At 44.3% G+C, this 25,470-nt stretch overlaps 1 protein-coding gene across 1 annotated transcript in view; it reads right to left on the bottom strand.

Moving 5' to 3' along the window:
• Window positions 1-8,115: 8,115 nt before the first annotated feature.
• SLC2A13 (solute carrier family 2 member 13) overlaps window positions 8,116-25,470 on the bottom strand; it is a 798,921-nt gene continuing 781,566 nt past the window's right edge. The window contains 3 exon segments of the mRNA XM_029615108.1: window positions 8,116-9,029; window positions 19,479-19,631; window positions 21,251-21,366. Of these exon segments, the coding sequence (XP_029470968.1) occupies window positions 8,803-9,029; window positions 19,479-19,631; window positions 21,251-21,366 (496 nt within the window). The 3' untranslated portion in view covers window positions 8,116-8,802.

Genomic DNA, 25,470 nt, shown 5'->3' with positions numbered 1-25,470 from the left:
AGACTCCCTCACAGGTTTCTTGCTTTGGATACATTTTAAAAAGTTTTTATTATGAGTTTTTGTCTCTATGGCCAACTTCATTTCAGTGGAGCGAAACAGCGTGCACCCATAGCATTTTCAGAAGTACATCCGGACTGTTTACCCTCCCCCAGCCGCCTGCATAAATAGCAGTTGCAAAGCATGCAGATGTCTATAGCACATGGACTTTGGAGCTCTTAATTTTCAAAGAGGTTTCCCTTTGGAAAAACATTAAATAGAGGTGGGCTAGAAGTGCTTAGGTACACTGCAAATTACACAGGCTATTCTAAATTATCCTCTATGGGGCGGATTTTAAAAGGAGCGCGAATAGCATACTTTTGTTTGCGCTCCAGGCGCAAATAAAAGTACGCTGGATTTTAGTAGATATGCGCGGAGCCGCACGTATCTGCTAAAAACCTGGATCGGCGCGCGCAAGGCTATGGATTTTGTATAGCCGGCGCGCGCCGAGCCGCGCAGCCTACCCCCGTTCCCTCCAAGGCCGCTCCGAAATCAGAGCGGCCTCGGAGGGAACTTTCCTTTGCCCTCCCCTCACCTTCCCCTCCCTTCCCCTCCCTTCCCCTACCTAACCCACCCGCCCGGCCCTGTCTAAACCCCCCCCCCTTACCTTTGTCGGGGGATTTACGCCTCCCAGAGGGAGGCGTAAATCCCCGCGCGCCGGGCCGCGACCTGGGGGCGGGTACGGAGGGCGCGGCCACGCCCCCGGACCGCCCCGGGCCGTAGCCACGCCCCCGTACCCGCCCCCAAAACGCTGCCGACACGCCCCCCTCGGAGAACCCCGGGACTTACGCGAGTCCCGGGGCTCTGCGCGCACCGGTAGGCCTATGTAAAATAGGCTTCCCGGCGCGCAGGGCCCTGCTCGCCTAAATCCGCCCGGTTTTGGGCGGATTTAGGCGAGCAGGGCTCTGAAAATCCGCCCCTATAAGTATACCAGCCTAGGTTTTTGACCCTCTAATTATTTTTGGCTTTTGAAATATTGCAAAGTACACAAAGTAACACAATACTTGTTTAAGTAGGAATGTAGAATAGGAAAGGCCATAATCTGACAGAATTCAGCTAAGTCCTTGCTTTATTGATGTGCGGTTTAACATTATGTCCGGCATGTTTCTCAATTTAATTCCTTGATTTTTCGCAAGGCTAGATCCATTGAAGCAGAACTATTTACTCTGGCATTTGCTTTACACCATATCTTGGCTCACTAACAAGTTTTGTAGTGTCACAGTGATATTGCAGCATGTTTATTACCTATAGTATGTTGCAAATGTAATTTTTTTTTAAAAAGCACAGCTAAACATTTTCAAAAGGCTTAGTTCACCATAAGAACAATAGCTGGCAATTATTTTTTTATCAATACAAAATGTAGTCTACACTGGATGGTAGACATGTCTAAAAGTGGACAGTTTACCATCTCTACAGATCATACCTGGTTTAAATACTGTCTAGGTACACTTAGATTAAATCTGGTTTGATACTTTATATTATGTGCCAGGATTCAAACTGATGTGCCTGGACTAGCAGAGTTGCTTACCTGTAACAGGTGTTCTCCTAGGATACTAGGATGTTAGTCTTCACAGATAGGTGACATCATCAGATGGAGCCCAGCACGGAAAACGTTTGTCAAAGTTTCTAGAACTTTGACTGGCATACTGAGCATGCCCAGCATCCATGCAGGGTCCCTCTTCAGTCTCGTAACATAGAATTCACGAGCGAAAAAAAATAAAATTAATAAAGGCAGGAGAACCTAATTCCATAGGTGGTGGGCGGGTTTCCAGAGGACTAACATCCTGCTGTCCTAGGGGAACACCTGTTACAAGTAAGCAACTCTGCTTTCTCCTAGAACAAGCAGGATGATAGTCCTCACAGATGGGTGAATACCAAGCTACAGGCTGCTCCTGGCAATGAGTGTGACCAACTGGCACCAAACTAGGTGCCAACGGGCATAAAAACAACTGCAGTGCTGTTGGTAAGATAGGGAGGCAGCCTGATCCCAAATTATGGGCTTCAGGTAGGGAGAGTTAGGTTTAAGCCTGGAAGAGGTTGCAAAGGACAGATTGGCTGAAGCTACTGTCTTGCCGCCCCATCCTTGCCCAAGCAGTAGTGGCAGTGAACATGTGAGAGAACTCCATGTCACAGCCCTGCAGCTTTCAGTGATGGGAATCGCCCGTAAGTGGGCTATCGCCGCCGCCGCTTGCAGGCTGTGTTAAAGCTCATAGAGTGAGCTTTAACACAGCCTGCAAGCTGAAGGCCCATTTGTGCATAGCAGAAGGAGATAGAATCCGTCAGCCATTTGGACAGAGTTTGCTTGCCAATCTATTCTTGATGAAAGATATGAAAAGCTGAGTGGACTGTTTGTGGCCTGCTGTGCATTCTATATAGAAAGCTAAGGCCCTCTTGCAATCCAAAGTGTGTAGAGCCGTTTCGCCCTGGTGGGAATGAGGCCTCGGAAAAAACATGGGCAGAACGATGGATTGACTGAGGTGAAAATCAGTCACCACCTTAGGCAGGAACTTGGGATACATATGCAGGATCACCCTATTTTGAAATAATTTTGTGTAGAGCTGATATGTAACCAAGGCCTGAAGCTCACTAAATCTATGAGCCGAAGTAATAGCCACCAAGAAGAGAACCTTCCAGGTGAGGAACTTCAGATAGCAGGAGCGCATAGGCTTAAAAGGATCTCACATGAGCCGCACCAACACCACGTTGAGGTCCCAGGACACAACAGGAGGTTGGGGTGGGGGGGGCTTCAGTTGAAGTTGGCCCCACATAAACCTACCTACTATGGGCTATACAGAGATGGGCATACCAGCAACACCCTGATGGTAGGCACTGATAGCACTCAGGTGGACCCTGATTGAGATGGTTTTCAACTCAGCTTCGGTGAGGTGTCACAGATAGTCCAGTAACTTCAGAGTGGGACAGGCGAAGGGATCAAAGCCAAGCCCTTCGCACTAGACTGAGAACCTCCACGATTGGATTGAATACCTATGCAGGTGAGATGAGGCGAAATCAAGTTTTAAAATGACTTGATTTTATTGTTTTTCTTTTATTATTATTGACATTTGACATATTATTTTATTGAATCTATTTTATATTATGTTTTATATTTGCTTATTATTATTGTTTAAGATTATATTTTGTTTTATTTTTCTTTTAACTGTTCCTATTTTTTAATGAATTTATTATGTAAACCGTTGTGATGGTCTATTTCAAATGACTGTCTATAAATTTTTTTAAATAAATAAATAAAATAAACTTCCTCCATTTCAGTCGATAAGATTTCCTGGTGGAAGGCTTCCTGGAAGCTACCAGCACCTGGGACATGATGTCAGAGAAGTCCAGGGGCTGCAAGATTAGGCGCACAACATCCAGGTCGTCAAGGCTAATGCCTGGAGGTTTGGATGGTACAGTCTGTCCTGATCCTGTGTTATCAGATTGGGCAAGATCCCCAGACGAATAGGCTTTCTGATCGACAGATACTGAAGGAACGGGAACCAGACCTGTCTGGGCTAATATGGAGCCTCAAGAAACATGATTCCCCGATCTTACTGGAGCTTCAAGAGAGTCTTCATGACCAGCAGAAGAGAAGGACATGCGCTCAGGAGACCTGTGCGCCAATGCTGGGCAAAGGTGTCCGAAACTGGAAGCCCACATGTCCTGAACAGGGAGCAAAATTGCTCACTTTGCAGTTTCAAGGGGTAGGCAAAGAAATCCACATTTAGCGTTCCCCACTGGCTGAAAATCAGGGCTGCTACTGCTGGATCCAGTGACCACTCGTGTGGCTGGAACGTACGACTCAGACGGTCTGCCAGCACATTCATTGCTCCTACCAGGTATATCGCTCTCAGGAGCATGCCCTGCGATAGAGCTCAGGACCAAATCTGCACCACCTCTTGACAGAGGAAGAACAAACCTGTGCCTCCCTGCTTGTTGAAGTACCGCATTGCCACTTGATTGTCTGTCCGGATCAGGACTGCCTTGTGGGTCAAGCGGTCTCGAAATGCCCAAAGGGCATAACAAATTGCCCGAAGCTCCAGGAAGTTGATCTGATATATAGATTCCTGGGCCGTCCACTGACCCTGGGTGTGGTCGTCCACATGCGCCTCCCCCCAAACATGGGGGGAAGCACCGGTGGTAAGGACCACCTGAGGCAGGGCAAGCTGAAAAGGGATTCCCTGCTCCAGGTTGGAGAGATTCTCCCACCAGGACAGGGAGACCTGCAGAGGTGGCGTGATGTAAACACGTGCCTTGAGGTCCTGGGATACCTGTTGCCATTGCAACTGCAATGACCACTGCGCTCCGTGCATGCAGAGGTGGGCCAATGTGGTGATATGGACAGACGCAGCCATGTGGCCCAAAAGACGAAGCAGCAGACCTTCAGGAACCAGTTGATGGCTGCGAACCAAGCTCGCCAGCTATGACAGGGCAAGTGCCCGATCTCATGGCAGAAATGCCTTGGCCTGAATCGTGTCCAGTCTGGCACCTGTGAAGTCCAGATGGGGCGACAGGGCAATTGATAATAAACCTCAGAGATTGTAGCACTTGGATGGTCAGACTTAAAGAGTGAAACACCCTCTGTTGGGAGTCGCTTTTGACCAGCCAGTCGTCCAAGTTTGGGAACACATGTAGCCCCTGACACCTGAGGTGCACCCCCACCACTGCCACGCACTTGGTGAAGACTCGAGGAGCTGAGGACAGGCCAAACGGCAGCACTCGATACTGGAAGTGTGCTTCCCCCACCACAAAGCGAAACTACTTCCTGTGACCCGGGAAGATCGCAATGTGGTTGTAGGCATCTTTCAGGTCGAGTGAGCAGAGCCAGTCTCCTGAGGAATGGGATCAGGGTGCCCAGAGAGACCATTTTGAACTTTTCCCTCTGAAGGAATTTATTCAAGGCTCTGAGATCGAGAATAGAGCATAGGCCCCCAGTTCTGTTTGCTATCAGGAAATACCTTGAATAGAACTCTTGGCCCTGCTGGTGGAAGGGAACGGGTTCTACCACTCCTGCCATTAGAAGGACCGAGAGCTCTGTCATAAGTATTTCCTGCGGAGCGGACGAAACCCACAATGGAAATGGAATGACTGCAGGGACGTCCCTAAAATTTAGCTAATACCCTTGGCAAATAATTGTGAGAACCCACCGGTCCAACGTCACGAGGGACCAGTGGTGGGCAAAGTGAAGCAGCCTCCCCCCCAACTGGAGGGCAAGATGCCGGGGGTACGGCGAACTGACTCGCTCCCTCGCTCCCAGTCTAACCCCCATGGTGGGACTTTGCTGGGGGGCTGGCTGAGGCCTGGGGGTTCGCTGCTGGAGGGAATGATTCCTGGAACCAGCGTGGGGTGTGTGAGCCCACAAGGACAGAGAGTAGTATTTCCTCTGATGATAGAAGGATTTCCTAGAGCCTTGTCGTGAGGACTTCCTGACTGAGAATGGTGGATCGGAAGTGCTAGCCGACAACTGTTGAAGGGTCTCATAGTGATCCTTTAATTGGGCTACCGCATCCCTGACCTTATCTCCAGAGATTCTCTCCCATGCAGGGCAGATCAGCCAGCTTTTCCTGGACTTCCGGCTGGAGGTCCGAGGCGTGGAACCAGGTCATCCTGTGGGCGCCAATGCCCACTGCCGCCACTCTCGCTGCTGTCTCAAACATCAGAGGTGGACCTCACCTCATGTTTTCCCGCCTCCAGACCCTGCTGTACTATCACCGAGAATGCATCTTGTTGCTGTTGTGGCAGACATTCCGACATCTCCTGGACCTGCTTCCACAGGTTCCAGTTGTACTGGGTCATATATAATTGTTAGGAGGCAATAGGGGCAATGAGCATAGCTCCCTGATACACCTTTCTACCTAAAGCATCCAGTGTCCTGTGATCCCGGCCTCAAGGGGCAGAGCTGTGGGTATGGGAGTGCTTGGCTTTTTTGAGAGCGGACTTCACCACAACCGATTGGTGAGAGCTGTGGCGCCTCTCAATTCCCAAAGCCTGTTGAATCAGGTAGATGGCATCTGCCTTCCTGTTAACAGGAGGAACTGGTACCAGATGTTCCCAAATCCTAAGGAGATTTTCCTTAAAAATATCATGGACTGGGACAGCCACTATCTCTTTTGGGGCATTGACGAACTGAAGGACTTCCAGCATCTTATGTCGAGCGTCGTCCTCCGTGAGGAGCTGAAATAGGATGGCTTCAGCCATGCCCAGACAGAGCCTGCAAAGGAAAGATCCTCTGAAGGAGACCTATGCCTCGCATCTGGTGGAGAAGGCTCCGAAAGGAGATCACCGGACTCCTCAGAAGAAGACTCCAAGGTATCATCTCCCCAGGGGTCATACAGGGCCTCTCTCTCACTAAGGTCCCTTGGGGGCTCTGCGTAGATGGGCTCTGTCCAAGCTCCTCAGTCTGGGCACCAAGGGCATTGAGGGCACCAGTGGTCTTGAAGGCGGCAAAGGCACAGATTGCACCGAGGTTCCTGACATCCCAGGAATGGGATCAGGGAACTTTAGTTGTGGGACAAGCAGACCCGAAAGTGCTGGTGGCCACAGCAAATCTTCCTCTTCAGAGGACCCAATAATGGGAATCGCTCCAGAGGAGAACTGATAGTCCCCCGGGCACCGGTTGTGTCGGAAGAATGCTGAGTAGTACGTCCAGATGCTCTAACAAGGGCACCAAAAGAGATGACACAGGTTCTGGCAACAGTATGGGGGCTGTTCGATACCTCGCAGGGCTCTGAGCACTGCCATCTGACCCTGCAGTCCAGCTCCTCCTGGAAGTCTGGTGAAGTAAGGACTGATGGAAGAGGAGGAGAAGGAGGCATCACCAGAGCCTCTTTAAACCCCTGAAGAGGCTCAGTGCCTGGCACCGCTATCGGTGGGGAATGCCTAGGACTCCTGGGTCTGATAGAGGATGATGCTCCTCCCCACTGGGTAGCTTTAGTGGTGGCATGCGGCCGCAGATGCCGCGTCAGTTCTAGGGCCATGCATCCATGGCAACCGGTGACTGTTTGCGGCAGTGCTCGGCTTGGTCTTTCCCTGGCGTCGAGGATGTTGAAGAATGCAATGATATTGGAGACTGCTTATTTCTGGCTCCTTTCTCATGAGAGGAGAGTGGAAAGGGATGGTGTATCCAATGGTTCCCTTCGGCCTCTAGGAGTCGACGTCCTCGATGCAGAGGTGGATGGATCAGACTATTTGGATCCAAAAAGTCTGATCCATCTTATCCAGCCGGACACGATGGCCCTTGCAGGTCATCTGATCACACAGATGGCACCCGTGGACATCGTGCGATGCCCCCAGGCAAAGGATACAAACCTTGTGTGGATTAGTAATTGACATGGTCTACGGGCACTAAGGACACCGTAGAAAACCAGACGATGCCATAAAAAACAGCCAGCGAGCAGTTGATGGCTGGCGACCATCGAGGAGCGACACTTCAGGAATCAACCACAACGAAGTGGGAAAAAAATACCTACCATGCTTCTGGATGGTACCAACCGGAGAAGAGGGACCTGGCGCAGGAAAAAAGTTGAAAAACGACCGGGAACACTTTTTAGAAAAAAGGAAGAGCAGAGCTCCAAAACGGCAAGGCAACTACTTCGCGGAAAAAAAAGTCTGAAGGGGGACCCCACGTGGACGCGCTGATAGTGGCAGGCTGGGCATGCTCAGTGTGCAGTCAAAGTTCTAGAAACTTTGACAAAAGTTTTCCGTGCTGGACTACCATCCTGCTTGTCCTAGGAAAACTGCTCAGAGATATTAAATTTTAAAATGACTTATAATGGAAATGCTAACCCAGTATAAACTGTAAGAGCTAATCCTAGTGCCATTGCATCACTATGCAGATTTCCTTGCCTTGTATCAATCTTCTAATTAAATAGCATGCAAAAAATAAAAAGTTCATAACTTCAGCAAAAAGCTCTGGACAGTAAGTATTTTGTGCTTAGATATATTCTTTGTGCAGTTTTAAAAATGTAAATTTTAAGAAGTTATTCTAGTGCAAAAAATTATACTTATATGGAATGTTAAGTTTAACTTGCAAAATTTGTCAAAACTTAAAGTATGCACAATATAAAAAATCTGTTGCAAAATACAAACATGTTTAATTTTCTCTTATATTACAAATTGTTCTAGGTTGTAAAAAATCCTAATTGTATAAGATTAGTTTCAAGTATTCTGTGATCGTGTTATTCTCATTATAAATGGCTGATAGCTAGATATGGAATGTTCCGGTTATCATGATCTAAACCAGCTGTGTAAAGGAAGACTTAAACCCAACACCATTTCGAAAGAACAGGGTAAATGAAAGAAAACAAGCTGTTGGTTTTCTACTGTAGCATCATTAACTGCATTGCGTATGCAGCTGCGAAAGGTTAAGAGTTTTATCAATTAGAGAGCGCCTACGTGCTAATTTGGGAGACTGTCTACATGACAAGCAAAGTCAAAACACCCAGTAAAGCCAAACAATAGCAGAATACCGTGCCATTGTTGAGTGGAATGCTTCATGTGGATCACCCCAAGAGTTTTTATACATACAAACTAAGCTCGCAAATTGTTCTCAAGAAAATGGCGGTTTGGCAAGTTAGCTTATTTGTTTTGCTCCTCAGTTGGTGAAAACCAACAGTACCTTTAATTTTCTTTCACATTAATACTGTTGAAGTATGAAAGAGTTTAGTTAGGCAGAAGAAAGACAAACCAGACCAGAAGCAGGACAGTGAGGTCACCAATAGCTGCCCTCCCCCAGAAGGCTTTTAAACGATTAAATACATCTGTAGTTGAAAGTTATTCCACATCAGACGCATCATTGTCAGAAAGATGATAATTGCTTCCCTTCACCCGAATATATTCTATATACCTCCCCTCATCAGATTCTGAAGCACCGCACGTGCATAGCCGATTTTCAAACAAGGATTCAATTTCTTCTAGCTTTTTTCCTTTAGTTTCTGGAAGGCAGCCGTAAATAAAAATAAGTCCCACAGCAGCAAATCCTGCATAGAGGAAGAATGCCCCTGCAAGATATAAAAATAAACACTTTTTGAGTCAGATGTGCCTTTTCAAACAGATTAACCAGCTACAATTCTATGCACTTTAATACATGGATGCTTTTCTGATAGGATTTTGAGACCATTCATTTTTATGTCTTTTTTTCCCCCCCAATAAAAATGTCATGCATTTATTATCTCTAAGTTAGATTTTGAAGTGTAGCTTGGATCTTAGAGCACATCAATAAGTTAGACATATAAAGCACCAGATTCAGAAGTTGCTATGTGCCAAAATTTAGGAGCCTATAGTTAGTAAACTGTAGGTGCCTAAACGTTTTACTGAATATTGGTGCCTAAATGAAATAATAGGTGTCTAAAGTTAGGCTTTAGGGTAAATTGAATTTCGTAACATACGGCACCCAGCACTGGAATTCAGCACAGAGCACCTAACTACACTCCCCCTCCCTGGCCATGCCCACTTTTAAGGCATCTAAATTTAGGCACTCAGCAGGGGATCTGGGAGGCTGAGGTGTTATTTTCTATTGGCCTGACTAAAGTTAGGCGCTAGATTTTTTTGAATATCGGACTTATTACCCTCAATGACAATCTTCAAAACTTAATTACAAAGGTAAATAAGCTTTTATTTATTTATTTATTTATTTATTTATTTAACAGCTTTTCTATACCGACATTAAAATACACATCATATCGGTTTACATTTTAACGTAAAAAAGGTGGAAATTACAATAAACAGGGAAAGGGGGAACAGGGCAACAAAAGGAAGCACAGAGAGGTGAAATTTAGCAAAATGAAAAATGAAAACTAAAGAGAATACAGTATGCAAAAAGTAAAACATATCTACAAATATACAAGCAGTAGTATGTGGCTACATGGAGTCATCAGAGAGCAACTGAGAGGTGTCATGAAGCGACGGGAGGAGTAAGAGGTGCCGGGGAGGTGGATAGTAGTCGAACGAGGAAAATTAATCAGGGAAAGCTTGGTGAAAGAGCCAGGTTTTTAGCATTTTTCTGAACTTAAGAGGGCATGGCTCCAAACGAAGGTTAAGGGGTAGAGTGTTCCAGTGCATGGGGCCAGCAATCGACTGGGCGAGGTCCCTGGTGGCTGTCAGACGAGCCTTTTTAAGTGGGGGGACTTGTAAGGTGTATTTGCAGTTCGCTCTAGAGGGGCGGGAAGAATGAGTAAGTTGTAAGGGTTCACTGAGCCACAAGGAGTTATGGTTGTGGATGGCTTTGTGAATGATAGTTAGCGTTTTGAACAGAATGCGGTATGTGATGGGGAGCCAGTGTAGGTCCTTGAGGATGGGGATTATATGGTCTGATTTATGAGCATTGCTTATCATCCTTGCCATTGCATTTTGTAAAATCTGGAGAGGTTTGATGTTAGAGAGAGGAAGGCCCAGGTACAAGGAGTTGCAGTAATCTAGCTTGGAGGTTAAAATGGCTTGGATGATTGTTTTGAGGTCTTGTGTGTGGAGAAGGGACTTGAGCTTCTTTATGACCATAAGTTTATAGAAACCTCCTTTAATGACAGAGGAAATATGGTTTTTTAGGTTCAGGTGCGTGTCCACAAAGACGTCTAGGTTCCGTACAGGGTGATGAGAAGTGAGTGTAGCAATCCTGGGGTCATTAGAAGGGGACAGTTTGAGGGTCTGTTGGTTATGGATGAGGAGGAGTTCAGTTTTAGTGGAGTTTAGGGCAAGCTGGAGGGAGGTTAGGAGAGTGTTAATGGAGGTGAGGCATTTCTCCCAGAAGTTTAAAGTAGCAGATAGTGATTCTCGGATGGGGATGATGATTTGAACATCATCAGCGTAAATGTAGAATTTGAGACCAAGATTTGAAAGATAATGACAGAGGGGGAGGAGGTAAATATTAAATAGAGTGGAGGAGAGGGAAGAACCTTGGGGCACCCCTTGTGGAAGAGTAAAGGAGGAGGATTCTGAGGAGCTGAGTTTAACGGAGAAACGTCTGTTTGCTAGGTAGGATCTGAACCACAAGAGGGCTGAGCCATTTATGCTGATGTCAGTAAGGCGAGAGATGAGTAGATTGTGGCTTATCGTGTCAAATGCCGCTGAGATGTCAAGGAATGCTATGAGGAAACTATGACCTTGGTCAAGGCCAGTGAGGAGAAAGTCAGTGAGTGAAAGAAGGAGGGTTTCTGTGCTTAAGTTTTTGCGAAAACCAAACTGTGAGGAATGAAGTATGTCACTGTCATCAAGGTATTCCATGAGTTGGGTGTTAACAACCTTCTCCATGATTTTGGAGATGAAAGGGAGATTGGAAATGGGGCGGTAGTTGGCGGGGTCCTTGGGATCCAGAGTGGGCTTCTTGAGAAGGGGTTTGATTACTGCATGTTTGAGGGGTCCGGAAACTGAGCCAGAGGAAAGGGAGCAATTAATGATCTCTTCTAGAGGATGAGCAATGATATTAGGAATGGAGAGTAGGGATTTAGTAGGTATAGATTCAGATGGGTGGGATGCAGGCTTAGATTTTTTGAGGATGGCCTCAATTTCTTTAGCAGATATGAGCTCTAAGGTATTAAAAGAGTATTTTTTTGAGGGGAAGGGGTTGTGTGCGGGCTGGAGGGAGCTGGGAGGGGGTGTGGTAGAAGGAGGCAGGGTGCGGAGTAGGTTGGCTATTTTGTTGTGGAAGAATTGTGCAAGTTCTTCACACTTTGTGCAAGCTTCATCAACAGTGATGGTTAGAGGGGTGGGACTGGTAAGGGTTGTGACATAGGAGAAGAGGGCTTTGGGGTTAAACGTGTATTGATGGATCTTGGTGGCATAGTAATCACGTTTGGTTTTTTGAATGGCATTACGGTATGAGTGTAGGTGGGATTTGTAGTCGGTAGAGCGCTGTAGGTTTGGGTCTTTGCGCCATGCTCTTTCTTTGAGTCAACCATTTATCCCAGGACAAGCAGGATGCTAGTCCTCACATATGGGTGATGTCACTGACGGAGCCCTATCCCGGAAAACTTTCTGTCAAAGTTTCTAGAAACTTTTGACTGGCATCCTGAGCCTACTGAGCATGCCCAGCATGCCATGATCCCTCAAGCCACAGGGGTCTCCCTTCAGCCTTCTTTTTTCTGCAAAGCCATTAGCCTCGCGGTTCTAGGAGTCCTGTGTGATGAAATTTCACTACAGAGAAAAAAATCGAAAAAACTCGGAAAAACTTAGAACACCGTAGGGGTCTCCCTTTTTTCCATCGCGGTGAGTCCTTAAACTTTTTCCGGTCGGTTCCGCTACTGTCAAACTGTATCCGAAAGTCGACGACTGTCCGACTCTTATTATGGCTACGGGTTTCAAAAAGTGCCCGAATTGTTGCTGCACCATGTCCATCACGGACCCACACATGGAGTGTGTACTCTGCCTCGGCGAGGGACACGATGTTTCGACGTGCCCAAGATGCGCTGAGATGACGCTGAAAGGCAGAAGACTCCGCATGGAGAAGATGGAACACTTATTCCATCTCCAACTAATGCCATCGACCTCAACTTCCACACAGTCGTCTCCGGCTGGAGCGATCAGGAAGGTCATCCTTAAAAAACATAGACCGGATGAAGCTGGGGATTGGCCATCACCGATCCCTTCAAAATCTTCCATAAAATCTTTGTCTGTCATCGAGAAAGGCATCGAGCACAGGCAGAAGCATCGTCATCGACATCTGAGGCCTCACGATCCCGAAATCGATCCGGTAACCGGAGTTCCATCGATGGGTCTCGAATCAGTGCCAAAGAAACCTCACAGAGAGGACGTTCCATGTCCATCGAGGCCTTCCACTCCTAGGCGATCCCCACTGATATCGGTGCTGGGAACCGTACCTCCACAGGGCCCTGCGGAGGTACCGGTATCGCCTTCGCTACCTCCCCCCCATAGCTGCTCTGGTTTCACCAGCTATGAGGGCGGAACTGGACGCCAGGCAGTTCGAGACGCGCTCCTTGACATGCCTCCGATGCCAGCACCGAGTACGATTCTGCCATTGATGCTAGCACCATCGCCGGAACCGGTTCCACTCCCGTCACCGGGGCCCGTTCCGATGCCATCGCCGAATCCATCGCTGGTTCCACTCCAACCCATACCGATGCCGATGCTGGATATGTCCTTTTTTGCACCAATTTTAGCTAAATTGGACACACTCATTGGTGCCATCCTGGTAAAAACACCAGATGTACCGATGCCAACACCGAGGGAAGAAGAAAATATGAAGGAAATACCGATGCCTGAACCTATTCCAGGTCCATTGGGAATCCCACAACCATGTCCATCATTTTCTCCACTATTTCCGTCGAAACCACTGCCATCTCTTCCCATTCCATCGACTCCTCCTCGTCCACATTCACCGGACACTTGGGAGGATCCCAACACTGATTCTTCTTCAGAGGAAGTCCTTTCAGAACCTTCTCCTCCAGAGGAAAGAAGGAAATCCCCTCCAGAGGACCTATCATTCTCAAATTTCATCAAGGATATGGCTGACACAATCCCTTTTCAGCTTGAATCTGAAGAGGACACCAGACAAAAAACTCTGGAGGTGTTAAAATTCGTGGACCCACCTAAAGAAGTCCTGGCAATTCCAGTTCATGAAGTCCTGATTGACTTGCAACACAGGCTATGGGAACATCCCTGCACCATACCACCGGTGAATAAAAGAACTGATGCTATGTATCTTCCAAAAAACTCAACTACCTCTACTGCTACTATCGGTAATAGTTGAGTCAGCTCAAAAGAAGTCAAAAAGAATAAAGCCTCATTCATCCAATCCTCCTGGAAAAGACAACAGGTTTTTGCATACAATAGGCAGGAAAATGTTTCAAGGGTCCATGTTAATTTCCAGAATTGCGTCCTACCAACTATATATGACGCAATATCAGCGTAATTTGTGGAAACAAATTCAAGAACTCTCTGAATCTCTCCCCCAGCAATTCCAAGATTCCTTCACTTCTATAATCCATAAGGGCCTGGAGGCTGGGAAACACGAAGTTCGTGCAGCTTACGATAGCTTCGAGACTTCATCAAGAATGTCTGCCACTGGTATAAGTACCCGCAGATGGGCCTGGCTCAAGGCCTCCGACCTGAGGACAGAAATACAGGAAAAACTTGCTGATCTCCCTTGCGCAGGGGACAATCTCTTTGGAGATAAAGTAAAAGAGGCAGTTTCACAGCTAAAGGAACATTCGGAAACCTTGAGACAGCTTTCCTCTGCTCCTCAGGAGTCTCAGACATCGTCACGAAGACTCCCAAGGAAAGATTCAAAATGGCCATATTATAGGCCACGGCGCTACTATCCACCTCCTGCCCGTGGAAGGTCATCTAGGCCAGCTCAAAGACTGCAGGCCCGACAACCAAGAGCACCTAGAGCTCAACCCCCTCTGCAAACAGGGTCGACTTTGGGATTTTGAAATCTCACCGGGGAACAGAAGCCTGTCTACCAATCCAACCCCAAATTTGCCAGTAGGAGGTCAGATCACTTTCTTCCAGCACAATCGGTCACACATCACCACAGACCAATGGGTACTCTCGATAACATCTCAAGGGTACCACCTGGACTTTCTCACTGTACCAAACGATACTCCACCCACCTCGTCTTGGACAGTAAACAATCAAACCACACACTTACAAAAAGAATTATCCACCCTTCTGAGAGCCAGGGCTGTGGAACCAGTTCCCCGACCTCAGCAGGGCAGAGGATTCTACTCCTGTTATTTCCTCATTCCAAAGAAAACAGGAGGCCTACGTCCCATATTGGACCTCCGGAAACTCAACAAATACCTGAAAAAAGAAAAATTCAGTATGGTGTCATTGGGCACCATGCTACCTCTACTTCAAAAAGGAGATTGGCTCTGTTCTCTGGATCTTCAAGACACTTACGCTCACATTCCAATATTCCCTCCTCATCGCAAGTATCTGCGATTCCTGGTAGGAAGTCAACATTTCCAGTACAGGGTGCTACCATTCAGTCTTGCCTCAGCACCTCGAGTGTTCACAAAGTGCCTAGCAGTGGCAGCTGCCCACTTGCACAAGGAAGGAGTGTATGTGTTTCCTTACCTGGACGATTGGCTCATCAGAAGCCAAACAAGACAAGGAGCTCTCAACTCTCTCAAGCTCACAATAACTCTACTCCATTCGTTGGGATTCCTCATCAAATACCAGAAATCCCACTTCACTCCATCTCACCTGCTACAATTCATCGGAGCAGAATTAAACACCATAACGTCACAGACTTTCCTTCCAAAAAACTGCGCACAGACACTCGCCTCATTAGCAGGCTCTCTTTGCGCACGCACTCAACAGTTCATCAATGCCTCACTCTTCTGGGTCACATGGCCTCCACAGTTCACGTCACTCCTATGGCCAGATTAGCCATGAGAGTCACTCAATGGACACTCAGAAGACAGTGGATACAAGCCATTCAACCACTGTCTTATCCAATTCAAGTAACTGAAAAACTATAGTCCTCGCTCCTATGGTGGACAGATGAGGACAACTTGCTCACAGCCTTCCTTTCCAGCAACCGGTTATGCAAGTAACATTAACTACAGATGCATCCACCTTTGGGTGGGGAGCACACATTGGTCATCTGCAGACTCAAGGTACTTGGACAAAACTCGAAGCTACATTTCAGATAAATTACCTAGAGCTTCGAGCTATATGTTATGCATTGCATGCATTCAAGGACTGCCTTTCCCACAAGACTGTTCTGATACAAACAGACAACACAGTAGCCATGTGGTACATCAACAAACAGGGAGGTACGGGCTCGTATCTCCTTTGTCAAGAAGCAGCACAGATTTGGGACTGGGCCCTAACACACTCAATGTCTCTCCAGGCCACTTATCTAGCAGGCATTCACAACGTAGTGGCGGATCGCCTCGGTCGTCACTTCCAACCTCACGAGTGGTCTCTGGATCCAGAAGTGGCGACCAAGATCTTTCAACGTTGGGGCCATCCAACAGTAGACCTCTTTGCATCACAAATGAATTACAAAGTGGACAATTTTTGCTCCCTGTACAAGCAGAGAAACCGCTTACCCAGGGACGCCTTTGCTCACCACTGGAACTCAGGCCTTCTATATGCGTATTCCCCGATACCGCTAATAACCAAAACTCTAGTGAAGCTACAACAGGACAAAGGGTCCATGATACTCATAGCCCCGTATTGGCCTTGACAACTATGGTTTCCCATACTTCTAGACCTCTTGATCAGAGACCCAATTCGCCTGGGCACAGCACCCACTCTCATAACTCAGGATCAGGGCAGGTTGCGTCATTCCAATCTTTCAAGCCCTATCCCTCACAGCATGGATGTTGAAAGCTTGATTCTACAGCCTCTCAATCTTTCAACTAATGTCTCTCAAGTGCTTGTAGCTTCACGTAAACCCTTCACACGAAAGAACTATCGTGCCAAATGGAAACGGTTTACCACATGGTGCACACAAAACAGTATCGATCCTTTTTCCTGCACTACATCATCTTTATTAGACTATCTATGGCATCTCTCAGACTCTGGTCTCCAGACCTCATCTGTAAGAGTACATTTAAGTGCAATCTCAGCTTATCACAATACCGTCGGAGATGCACCGATATCAGTGCAACCCCTTGTTAGTAGATTTATGAGAGGTTTAATTCAACTTAAACCTCCACACCGACCACCAGTCACAGAATGGGACCATAATGTGGTCTTAACACGGCTCATGCGTTCTCCTTTTGAACCCATGGATTCCTGTGATCTTAAATTTCTCACTTGGAAGACTATCTTCTTAATAGCCATCACATCTGCTAGAAGGGTTAGCGAGTTACAAACACTTGTCACATACTTACCCTACACAAAATTCTTACATGACCAAGTGGTACTCCGTACACACCCAAAATTTCTCCCCAAGGTAGTTACGGAATTCCACTTGAAACAATCCATCATCTTGCCTACTTTCTTCCCAAAACCACACTCTCACCAAGGGGAGAGGGCTTTACACACCTTGGAATGTAAACGTGCACTTGCGTACTACTTAGATCGCACTACGGCCCAAAGGAAATCCACCCAGCTCTTTGTTTCTTTTGATCAAAACAAACTTGGAAAAGCGGTGGGCAAGCAAACTCTATCTAATTGGCTTGCAGATTGCATTCAATTTTGTTATGAAAAAGCAGGCCTTCCTCTTCAGGGGCGAGTAAAGGCTCACTCAGTAAGAGCAATGTCAACCTCAGTAGCACACTATCGTTCAGTGCCAATAGCTGAGATAGGTAAAGCCGCAATATGGAGTTCTCTTCACACCTTTGCGCCTCACTACTGTCTCGACAGGGAAGGACAACAAGATTCAGCCTATGGACAATCTGACTGAAAGAAATTGTTTCCAGCATAATCCAACTCCTTCCACATCCAACCTTTCGTGATTTCAGGCTGCCTCATTTTTCTCAACAGTACACCAGTTGTTGTGCCTGTTGCACAAGTTGTACACTGTTGGTCCAATACAAAGATGACTCAGCCTCTAGCTTGCTAATCACCCATATGTGAGGACTAGCATCCTGCTTGTCCTGGGATAAAGCAAAATTGCTTACCTTGTAATAGGTGTTATCCCAGGACAGCAGGATGTAGTCCTCACGAAACCCACCCGCTACCCCGCGGAGTTGGGTCCGATACGTTTTATTATTTTATTTTTGGCCAACGCTCATTGCTACAAACGAGACTGAAGGGAGACCCCCGTGGCTCGAGGGATCATGGCATGCTGGGCATGCTCAGTAGGCTCAGGATGCCAGTCAAAAGTTTCTAGAAACTTTGACAAAAGGTTTTCCGGGATAGGGCTCTGTCAGTGACGTCACCCATATGTGAGGACTACATCCTGCTGTCCTGGGATAACACCTATTACAAGATAAGCAATTTTGCTTTTTGAAAATTGCCTACCCTATAACACTCGTTCTTTTACCTGCAGAGTGAGTGAAGGCATTCCCAGGGGACAGGAATAAAGGAAGGAGATGCAACAGCATATGTAGTTTTGTATTTTCAAGCATATGCTCATTGATCTGAAGGAAGAAAGTTCCTGCAGGAAAAGCAGGTGCAGATCTGCAGAGGTAATTTTTACTTTGACAATTTTCAAAGGGAAAATGTGTGTGTCCTGGGGCAAAGTTTATGGGGAGAAGTGGCAGTGGACTTTGCAACCTACTTAAACTTTTGAAAATTCCCCTGTTTAAAACTCAGATTTTTTTGGGAATATTTGTTTATAAACTATGTATTGATACTGATGATAAATTTGGAAATGTGCTGAGGCTGAGATAAAATGATTTATCTACATGAAAAATTTCAAATCAGCAATGGTAACTAAGGATTGGAGGGAGGCCAATATAACGCCCATTTTTAAAAAGAACTTCAGGGCTGATCCAGAAAACAATCATTTCTAACATTCTCTTTTCTCTCAACCTCCACCATACATTGAGCTCAGGATTTCAATGTATGGTCCACAAGGACATATTGCAAAGCATTCTGTGACAGGCCACTGCTTGCATTCTGCCCTGGACTGTTGTCAGAAAACCTCAAAGAGCCATCCACCCAGTTCCTTCTTTATATTATGGCTCTTATACCCCTAGGACAGGCGTTACACTCAGGCCTATTCAAACTATTAAGCAATCGCCTTAAATACCCTTCATAGCTGTAGGGTGCTTTTCCTCTGAACCAGCCTGGAGGCACAGGTTTCCCAGGCAAAGCAGAGCTTTTGCTCACCTCATCCTTCCTGCTCCATTCCTTTCCGGTCCTGCCATCTCTCTTTTTCTTTCAGCCTCTGCAGTCTGGCTTTTCTTTCTCTGCCTTGTCACGCCCAAATCAGTGAGAGCTGTTACCAGGTTTTCCCACGAGCCCTGACTGCAAGACCATACTACTTGGGTGCTCACTTGGGCCCTTCCCCTTCCGGAGCTTCACCTGCTGCTCTGGGGTAACAAGTACAGTCTCTCTCTACATGCATCTCAGACTACATTACCCCAAAGTCCTCTGTTTAAAGTTACAGTGTTCTCCTTCCTTTCCCCACGTTTCTCTCTGCAGCGCTCACTATAACTCTGACAAGCTTTTCACCCGGCCTTGCAGGACCAGTGGTGCGTGTGCTGAATACCCATTCTATCTCCAGCTGGCTTGACAGGAAATCAATATGTTCACAGGAAAATCTGGAATCTTTGTAGGCTGAGATACCTTCTGCTGGATCAAAAACAAGATGACATTTATTTGATCCAACAACATCTGGAAAGATACCAATTTTCTCCCAGATCAGTATTGCTTACTAGAACTCTTTATGCAAAACATTGACTTCAGGTCCTCCTAAATCATTACATACTGCAGCAATCTTAACAAATTTGCAATTATCTGTTCTGCAAATGTGGTTGATATGAATGACTTAACAAATAACTTATTTTAAGATGACCAATATGTAGTAATATCTTAAATAATAAACTAAAAAAGGTACAATTACATGTAAGAATGTGTTTTCATACCATAATATGTGAGATATTCTGCTGTATGTAAAAATGTTAGTGAAATCAGAACATTGAATATCCAGTTAATTCCAGATGAACATGCATTCCCAGTACTCCTAGCCCAGAGGGGATATATTTCAGAATTGACAGTCCATGGCATTGGTCCCATTCCTAGAATGACAGAGTATGAAAATTATTTACTGTAAAGACATATTAGTAATTATCAGAACTAGAGATCTCTGGTTGAAGCTGACAAAGGAATTTTATCATCTTGTTGCATTCAAAATATTCTGAGCATCAGCTCTGGTCAGAAGCTAGACTAACACCAGCATTTTAAACTATTAAATGAAACCATTTGAGTTTACCATAGTTGTCAACTGTATGTTTCTTATCTTATTATCAGTTCCAGCTATCACAAAACAGAGCTTGAGAATGGCTTCATAAATACATTCCTCAATGTTCAGTCACAGAAATCACAGGAGGGGCTATGTGACTATGTTATTGGACAGATAAGGAGGAACATGGACTGAAGCATGAAAAACTGAATGCACTATTTGCAGACAGCACACACAATTTTTTTTGCCAGTACTTATATGTAAACAAGGCTGGTAGAAAAACTGGTAGAGGAAATGTTGTAGAAAATAAAAATAAAAACATTTTTTAAGCTAAATTTGACCCATAAGCTCAATTTCATGTGTAGTTAACTATGCAATCATAGTTAATAAGTTGCTTTGTATTACAGTAGCTCAGCCCATTAACTATTAATCTGAATAAAATTTTGCACATGGAAAACTACAAGCAAAATGTATATTTATTGCAAACATGGAAAACTTTGCAACTGGTACTTTGCATGTTAAAATGCCAAATATTGTGTACTCTTGCAATAATGGGCATTGTTTTGGGTTTTAGCATGAAAGGCCATTTGCAAAATGTTCTGCATTTTATTACGTCAGCTTCACTGATAGTTGTTGCATAAATACAGCACAGATTTACCAATTGTGAAATTAGTGATGATCCAGCGTTTTTTTTTTGCGAATTTTTAGTTACTTTTAAGAGTCAAATTTTCAAAGCAGTTTACATGCATAAAACCCTGATCTTGTGAGCAAAAGTACTCAAGAATCCAGATGTCGTGTCTACCTTTACTTGCAGTTGAAGGGGGCATTTTCGGGGGCAGAGATGTCAGAGTTGGGATGTGGAAAGAATTTGTGTGTATAATTTCCGTTTTCAAAACTGGGCATGTAAATGTATACGTACAAAGCTACAGGGGCAGGTGCAATGTTGTGTGGATGTCCACGCCCATACCCAGTGAAACTGAATTTTCAAAGCGGACTTATATGGACGTTGAAAATTCGTCCTAAAGCCTGCGGATACAAAGTTGTAGAAGATAATTTGATAATGACCATAGGGTTACAAAGACATTAGCCCTATGTTGGTAGTTATCAAATTATCATCTACAAGTATTTCCCCTTCTGTCCTTTAGTTCTTTTGCTAATGTGTGCAAACAAAAAAACTCAATATGGAATTCTGAAATGATCATTCAAAGTACACCTGCCCCAAATTTTCAAAACCATTCCCTCCACCTTACCCGCTAGAAGTTATAAGGAGGATGAGGATATCAAAATGTTACAGACAGGCGTATTACAAATGTGTGTCTCCCAATTTTCTCAGGTGGGTTACCATTCAGGTCATTGGAAAACAGGTGAATTAGTTCCTTTCAGAAATTACATCACTGAGTGCTTAAAACTGTTGACACTGATTTTTACAGTCAAGTCAGAAAAAGAAAATCTTACCAGGTGCAAAAAATACCAAGTATAAAATAAGGCCCACAAGTGCAGTCCATGAATATGGAGTAGGGCAGTAATTGTAGGCCCAAAATAACTCTTTTGTTCTGGTTTCATTTGAACACCTGATAATGAGAAGAAAGGATTAATGACGTTGTGTTCAACATCGAAGCTGAAAAAAATCAATTAAATATATTTTCTGGTATAGAATAAGGAAATAAATATCTAGAAAGTAATAAGGTCATTATCAGGTATTGTCTTCGAAAAAAGTCGGCAACTCTGGTGTGCCAGTTCCCTCTTTGCTTGGTCTTCCTTTTTCTTTTGATCATCTTTCCAAATGTTGACCATATTTTTTATCCCTCACTCACAATGAAATGTATCACTTATAAACCACAACTCATGGCTCAAATCATCAATATACTGAGGGAGCTAATCAATACTCAACAAACAACTTTTAATTATCTGGAAAGAGAACCTTGATATTGATAGCACTTATTCACATGTGTCATAAGCACAATCTAATTGTAATACATAATATTATCTTTGAGCTTGAAAATTCACTTTATTTCATATATATATTAGGCATTGCTTATATTTATATTTATTGCTATGTTAAATAGTTATACTTCTTATATAAAATATTATATTTCTTTATTTATTACCAGTTAAAATATTATCACTTTATTTAGCACTATGTTAAATTGTCAACCAGTTATACTGTTCCATATGTTATACGGTTCCATGTAAAGCTCCGCTATCTGTTGAGCAGTTCTTCGTTTTATGTAAACCGGAGTGATTTGTAGTCCCTACTAGAACTTCGGTATATAAAAATTAAAAATAAATAAATAAATAAATAATATAATCTTAGGCCCAAAATATTATCAGTTTTTTAATATCATGGCTCCAGATTGCTCTTCGCTTTCCCTCGTCTCTTTTGCCTGCTATCATACTCTCCAGTACTAGATTAGCTAGTACTAGATTCTTCTGCTATGGTTCTTCCACCTCCCATCACTTTATGCATCCTCTGATTTGAGATCACGTCCTTGCTACTAATTTTTCAGAAACCTTCAACAACATGCATTCAGTAGCCTGTTCTTTACTTTTAAATCCAAGTTCCTCCTATGAAACTCCTTTCAGTCTCCAGAATCCTTTTTTTTCTTTCTGAGTTCTTTTTACTTCTATTAAATGTTTGTATCTTACATGGTCCTGCTTAAGATTACCATAAGTAGGGCAGAATAGGAAATCCAGAGGCAGCAACAGGAGGTTGGCTGAATGCTTTAGATGATTACCTATGTTACTTCAGTCAAAAGTTTGAATTGGATCCTTGGTCTAATGGTGGAATGTCAGTCATTTGAGATCAGAAGGACAAATGTATGGAGTTGGATCAATTCTCAGGGATTGTAATGTTCTCATGAGTCAAGAGCATTTACGTTTCTTCACTGCGGCCTTTAATAAACGCTTGCAAATATTTTGAAGTACTGTGTTAAGCAATAAATTTGTCTGCATTTCCTGGATAATAAGGGTCTAATATCTCCCTTGATCTTCTGTGTAGATTCCCCATTCTGTCGACTTTTCATTCACATGTGCCATGACTTCAACATGCCTAGGACATTTCTTGAGCACACACAAACATGCTCACTGCCACACACAAAGTGGTGAGGCATCAGCGTTTTGAAGGCATGACACTCAGCAATTGTGAGGATCATGACTTCAGTGTGATCCTTCTGCCTGCAGGTGCCCTCAGTTTGAGCTGCACAGGCTAATGCCTTGAAAACTCTTCTCAGCACTGCTATGCCTTTATAAGTCCCCCTCACTCTCTTTACTCTTTGCTGTGGCATTCTAGTGCCTTGCTTTAACTCTTGTTTGGTTTTCTGTTTGTTGCGGCCTTCCTGTTCTTTGTGTTGCTGTGTCTTGTAGTTGTTTGTACCATGTTACCTTGTATGTGTAGCCTTTTCGTTCTGTCTGTGTTTTCTTATTAGCCTATCTGTCCCGTGATGCACTCCTTGTTCCCTGTGTTTTTTTTGTGGACACCTTTCAGTACTCTGCAGCCAGCTCCACCCCAGTGAGTGTCCTTTTGTACCCTGTGAACACCTTCCATCGGCCGGCCACCAGTTCACTCCCTGACTTCCCCTTTAATTCCCAGTTCATTCCTTCCCTCCACTCCCGGTTCACTCCCTTACTTCCCCTTAATTCCCAGTTCACTCCTTCCCTCCCCAATCCCAGCAGGTTCACTCCAATTTCCCCCAATCACTCCATTTTTCTTCTCCCCCCCATGATCACCAATAACCCACTCTTCACCCCTCGATTGCAGAATCCTTCCCTCTGTGCTCCTCTAGATCCCCTCACCTGCTCATGAAGTTACACAGGAGGAGGAGGAGAAAATGAGCAGTGCTTCCTTCCCTGCCAGGCCCGAGTGTTGTGCCTTGAACCACAGGACCAGCAGGGGAGGACGAGGAGGCACCAGAGATGCTGCAAGCCTGCTCATCTCCTCCTCCTCCTGTTTATTGAAATGAGCGGAAGAGTGAGGGGATCCGGGGGAGGGCGAAGGGGAAAACTGCTTCTCTCACACTGCCACCAATGATTCTCTTGTGGGGCGAGCAGGCAGGTGGAAAGGGGCAAATACACCTCGTGCCATTCCTCAGTCACCAATGCATTTTTTTTTAAATAAGGTCCTTGGTCTTCCATGGCAATTTGGCCACATTTGGCCAAATTCATGGCAAGGGCTGAATTTTGCGACCTTTACCATGGCCGTGGAATCATGGGAGATGAGGGGACCATAACTATGATCATTTATAACCAGTATTATATTCTTTGCATTGGTTAAATGGCATATTCAATTAAAATTTTATTAACTGCATTTAAAGCATTACCGAATAAATAACCATCTCAGATTGCATCAATACTAAAATTTTATATACCTTCTCGTGCTCTGAGATCTGATTTACAGAATTTGTTGAAGGTCCCATTATTTTGATTGCTTTGATTTTGTGAGACCAGAAAATGGCCTTGCATGGTGGCTAGACCTAAATTTTTGATCTGAACCTTCAATAACATTTTTTCAAAAAAAGCTTAAAAGCTTTCTGTTCAAGCTTTTGGCTGTATTAAACTATGATGCAGTTTATTATGATGCTCCTTGATGAAGACAGTTTTAAGTTTTAAGATACTTCATTGATGATAGTATGTTTATTTTGTTTATGTTTTATGAATTTTTTTATTTATTTTACTTTGTTTTGTATTTGCATATTATTATTTATGAATGAAGCTTGTAAGCTGATCAGAGTGGTGAATGGGTGGGATATAAATATTTTCAATAAGTAAATATATATAGAAAGAAACAGATAGATATGGATTGTCTTATGGATAATGATATTTTGTCCGAGGGCAAATAATGACATTTTGTCATTGTATTTTATATATATATGTAACTATATTAATTAATTATTCTACAGGTGGTGATTAAATTTTTCATGTATTATTGACTTTAGCTATTTGGGAAGTAATTTTGTAACCTTTTGCACTGGTGCAAAGCTCATGGGAAAGTTTTCTCTTCAGATTTTGCACCAGTTTTCAAAGTGAAAGTACAGGCAAAATTTTGCTTTGTAAATTATCCCAAAAAATCTTACGTGCATACTTTTAGAAAATTTGGAAGTTTGCATGCCAGTGCAGACCCTTTCCCAACCCTGTCCCCTGGGAACATCTGTTCATAGTGCGGATAAAGTTTCATGTGTCACAGTACTACAGTCGTAGGTTTACCCGCACACAGGGAGGGCAGATTTTTAAGAGCCCTCTTCTGGGAGTAAAGTACTGATGTACCCATGGAAATGGTTTGAAAATTAAACTCCTGTTGTCCTTTGGACAATAATGCAATTTAATGACTGCATTTTTTGTATGACTGATTTTAATGTTTGTACACTATTGCAAATTATGGAATAACAGTAAAGAAGCATGATAAATAAATATTATAGGGAAATTGTCCCAGAATACCACAAGGATCCCAGTTTTGCATATCATGGTCCACAGTCAGAAATTACATTAATACATATATTTTTTGAATAACTGTCAGTAGTTGGTAGCTTCTGAGCCCCCTCTGCATTTCTTTCTCCAAGACAAATGGGGTCATACACTGGCAGAGTTGTGCTTTAAAGCCTGAAAAAGTCAATTATATAAAAAAAAAAGACCTCATTTTAAAAATGTCTGTTGTAGTCTAGGCACAGCAAGCAGACTAGTCA

The sequence above is a fragment of the Rhinatrema bivittatum genome, chromosome 9 (assembly GCF_901001135.1).
Source record: "Rhinatrema bivittatum chromosome 9, aRhiBiv1.1, whole genome shotgun sequence".
Classification (NCBI taxonomy): Eukaryota; Metazoa; Chordata; class Amphibia; order Gymnophiona; family Rhinatrematidae; genus Rhinatrema; species Rhinatrema bivittatum.
Note: the sequence above shows the minus strand (reverse complement) of the source record. Positions and strands in the feature narration are given on the sequence as shown.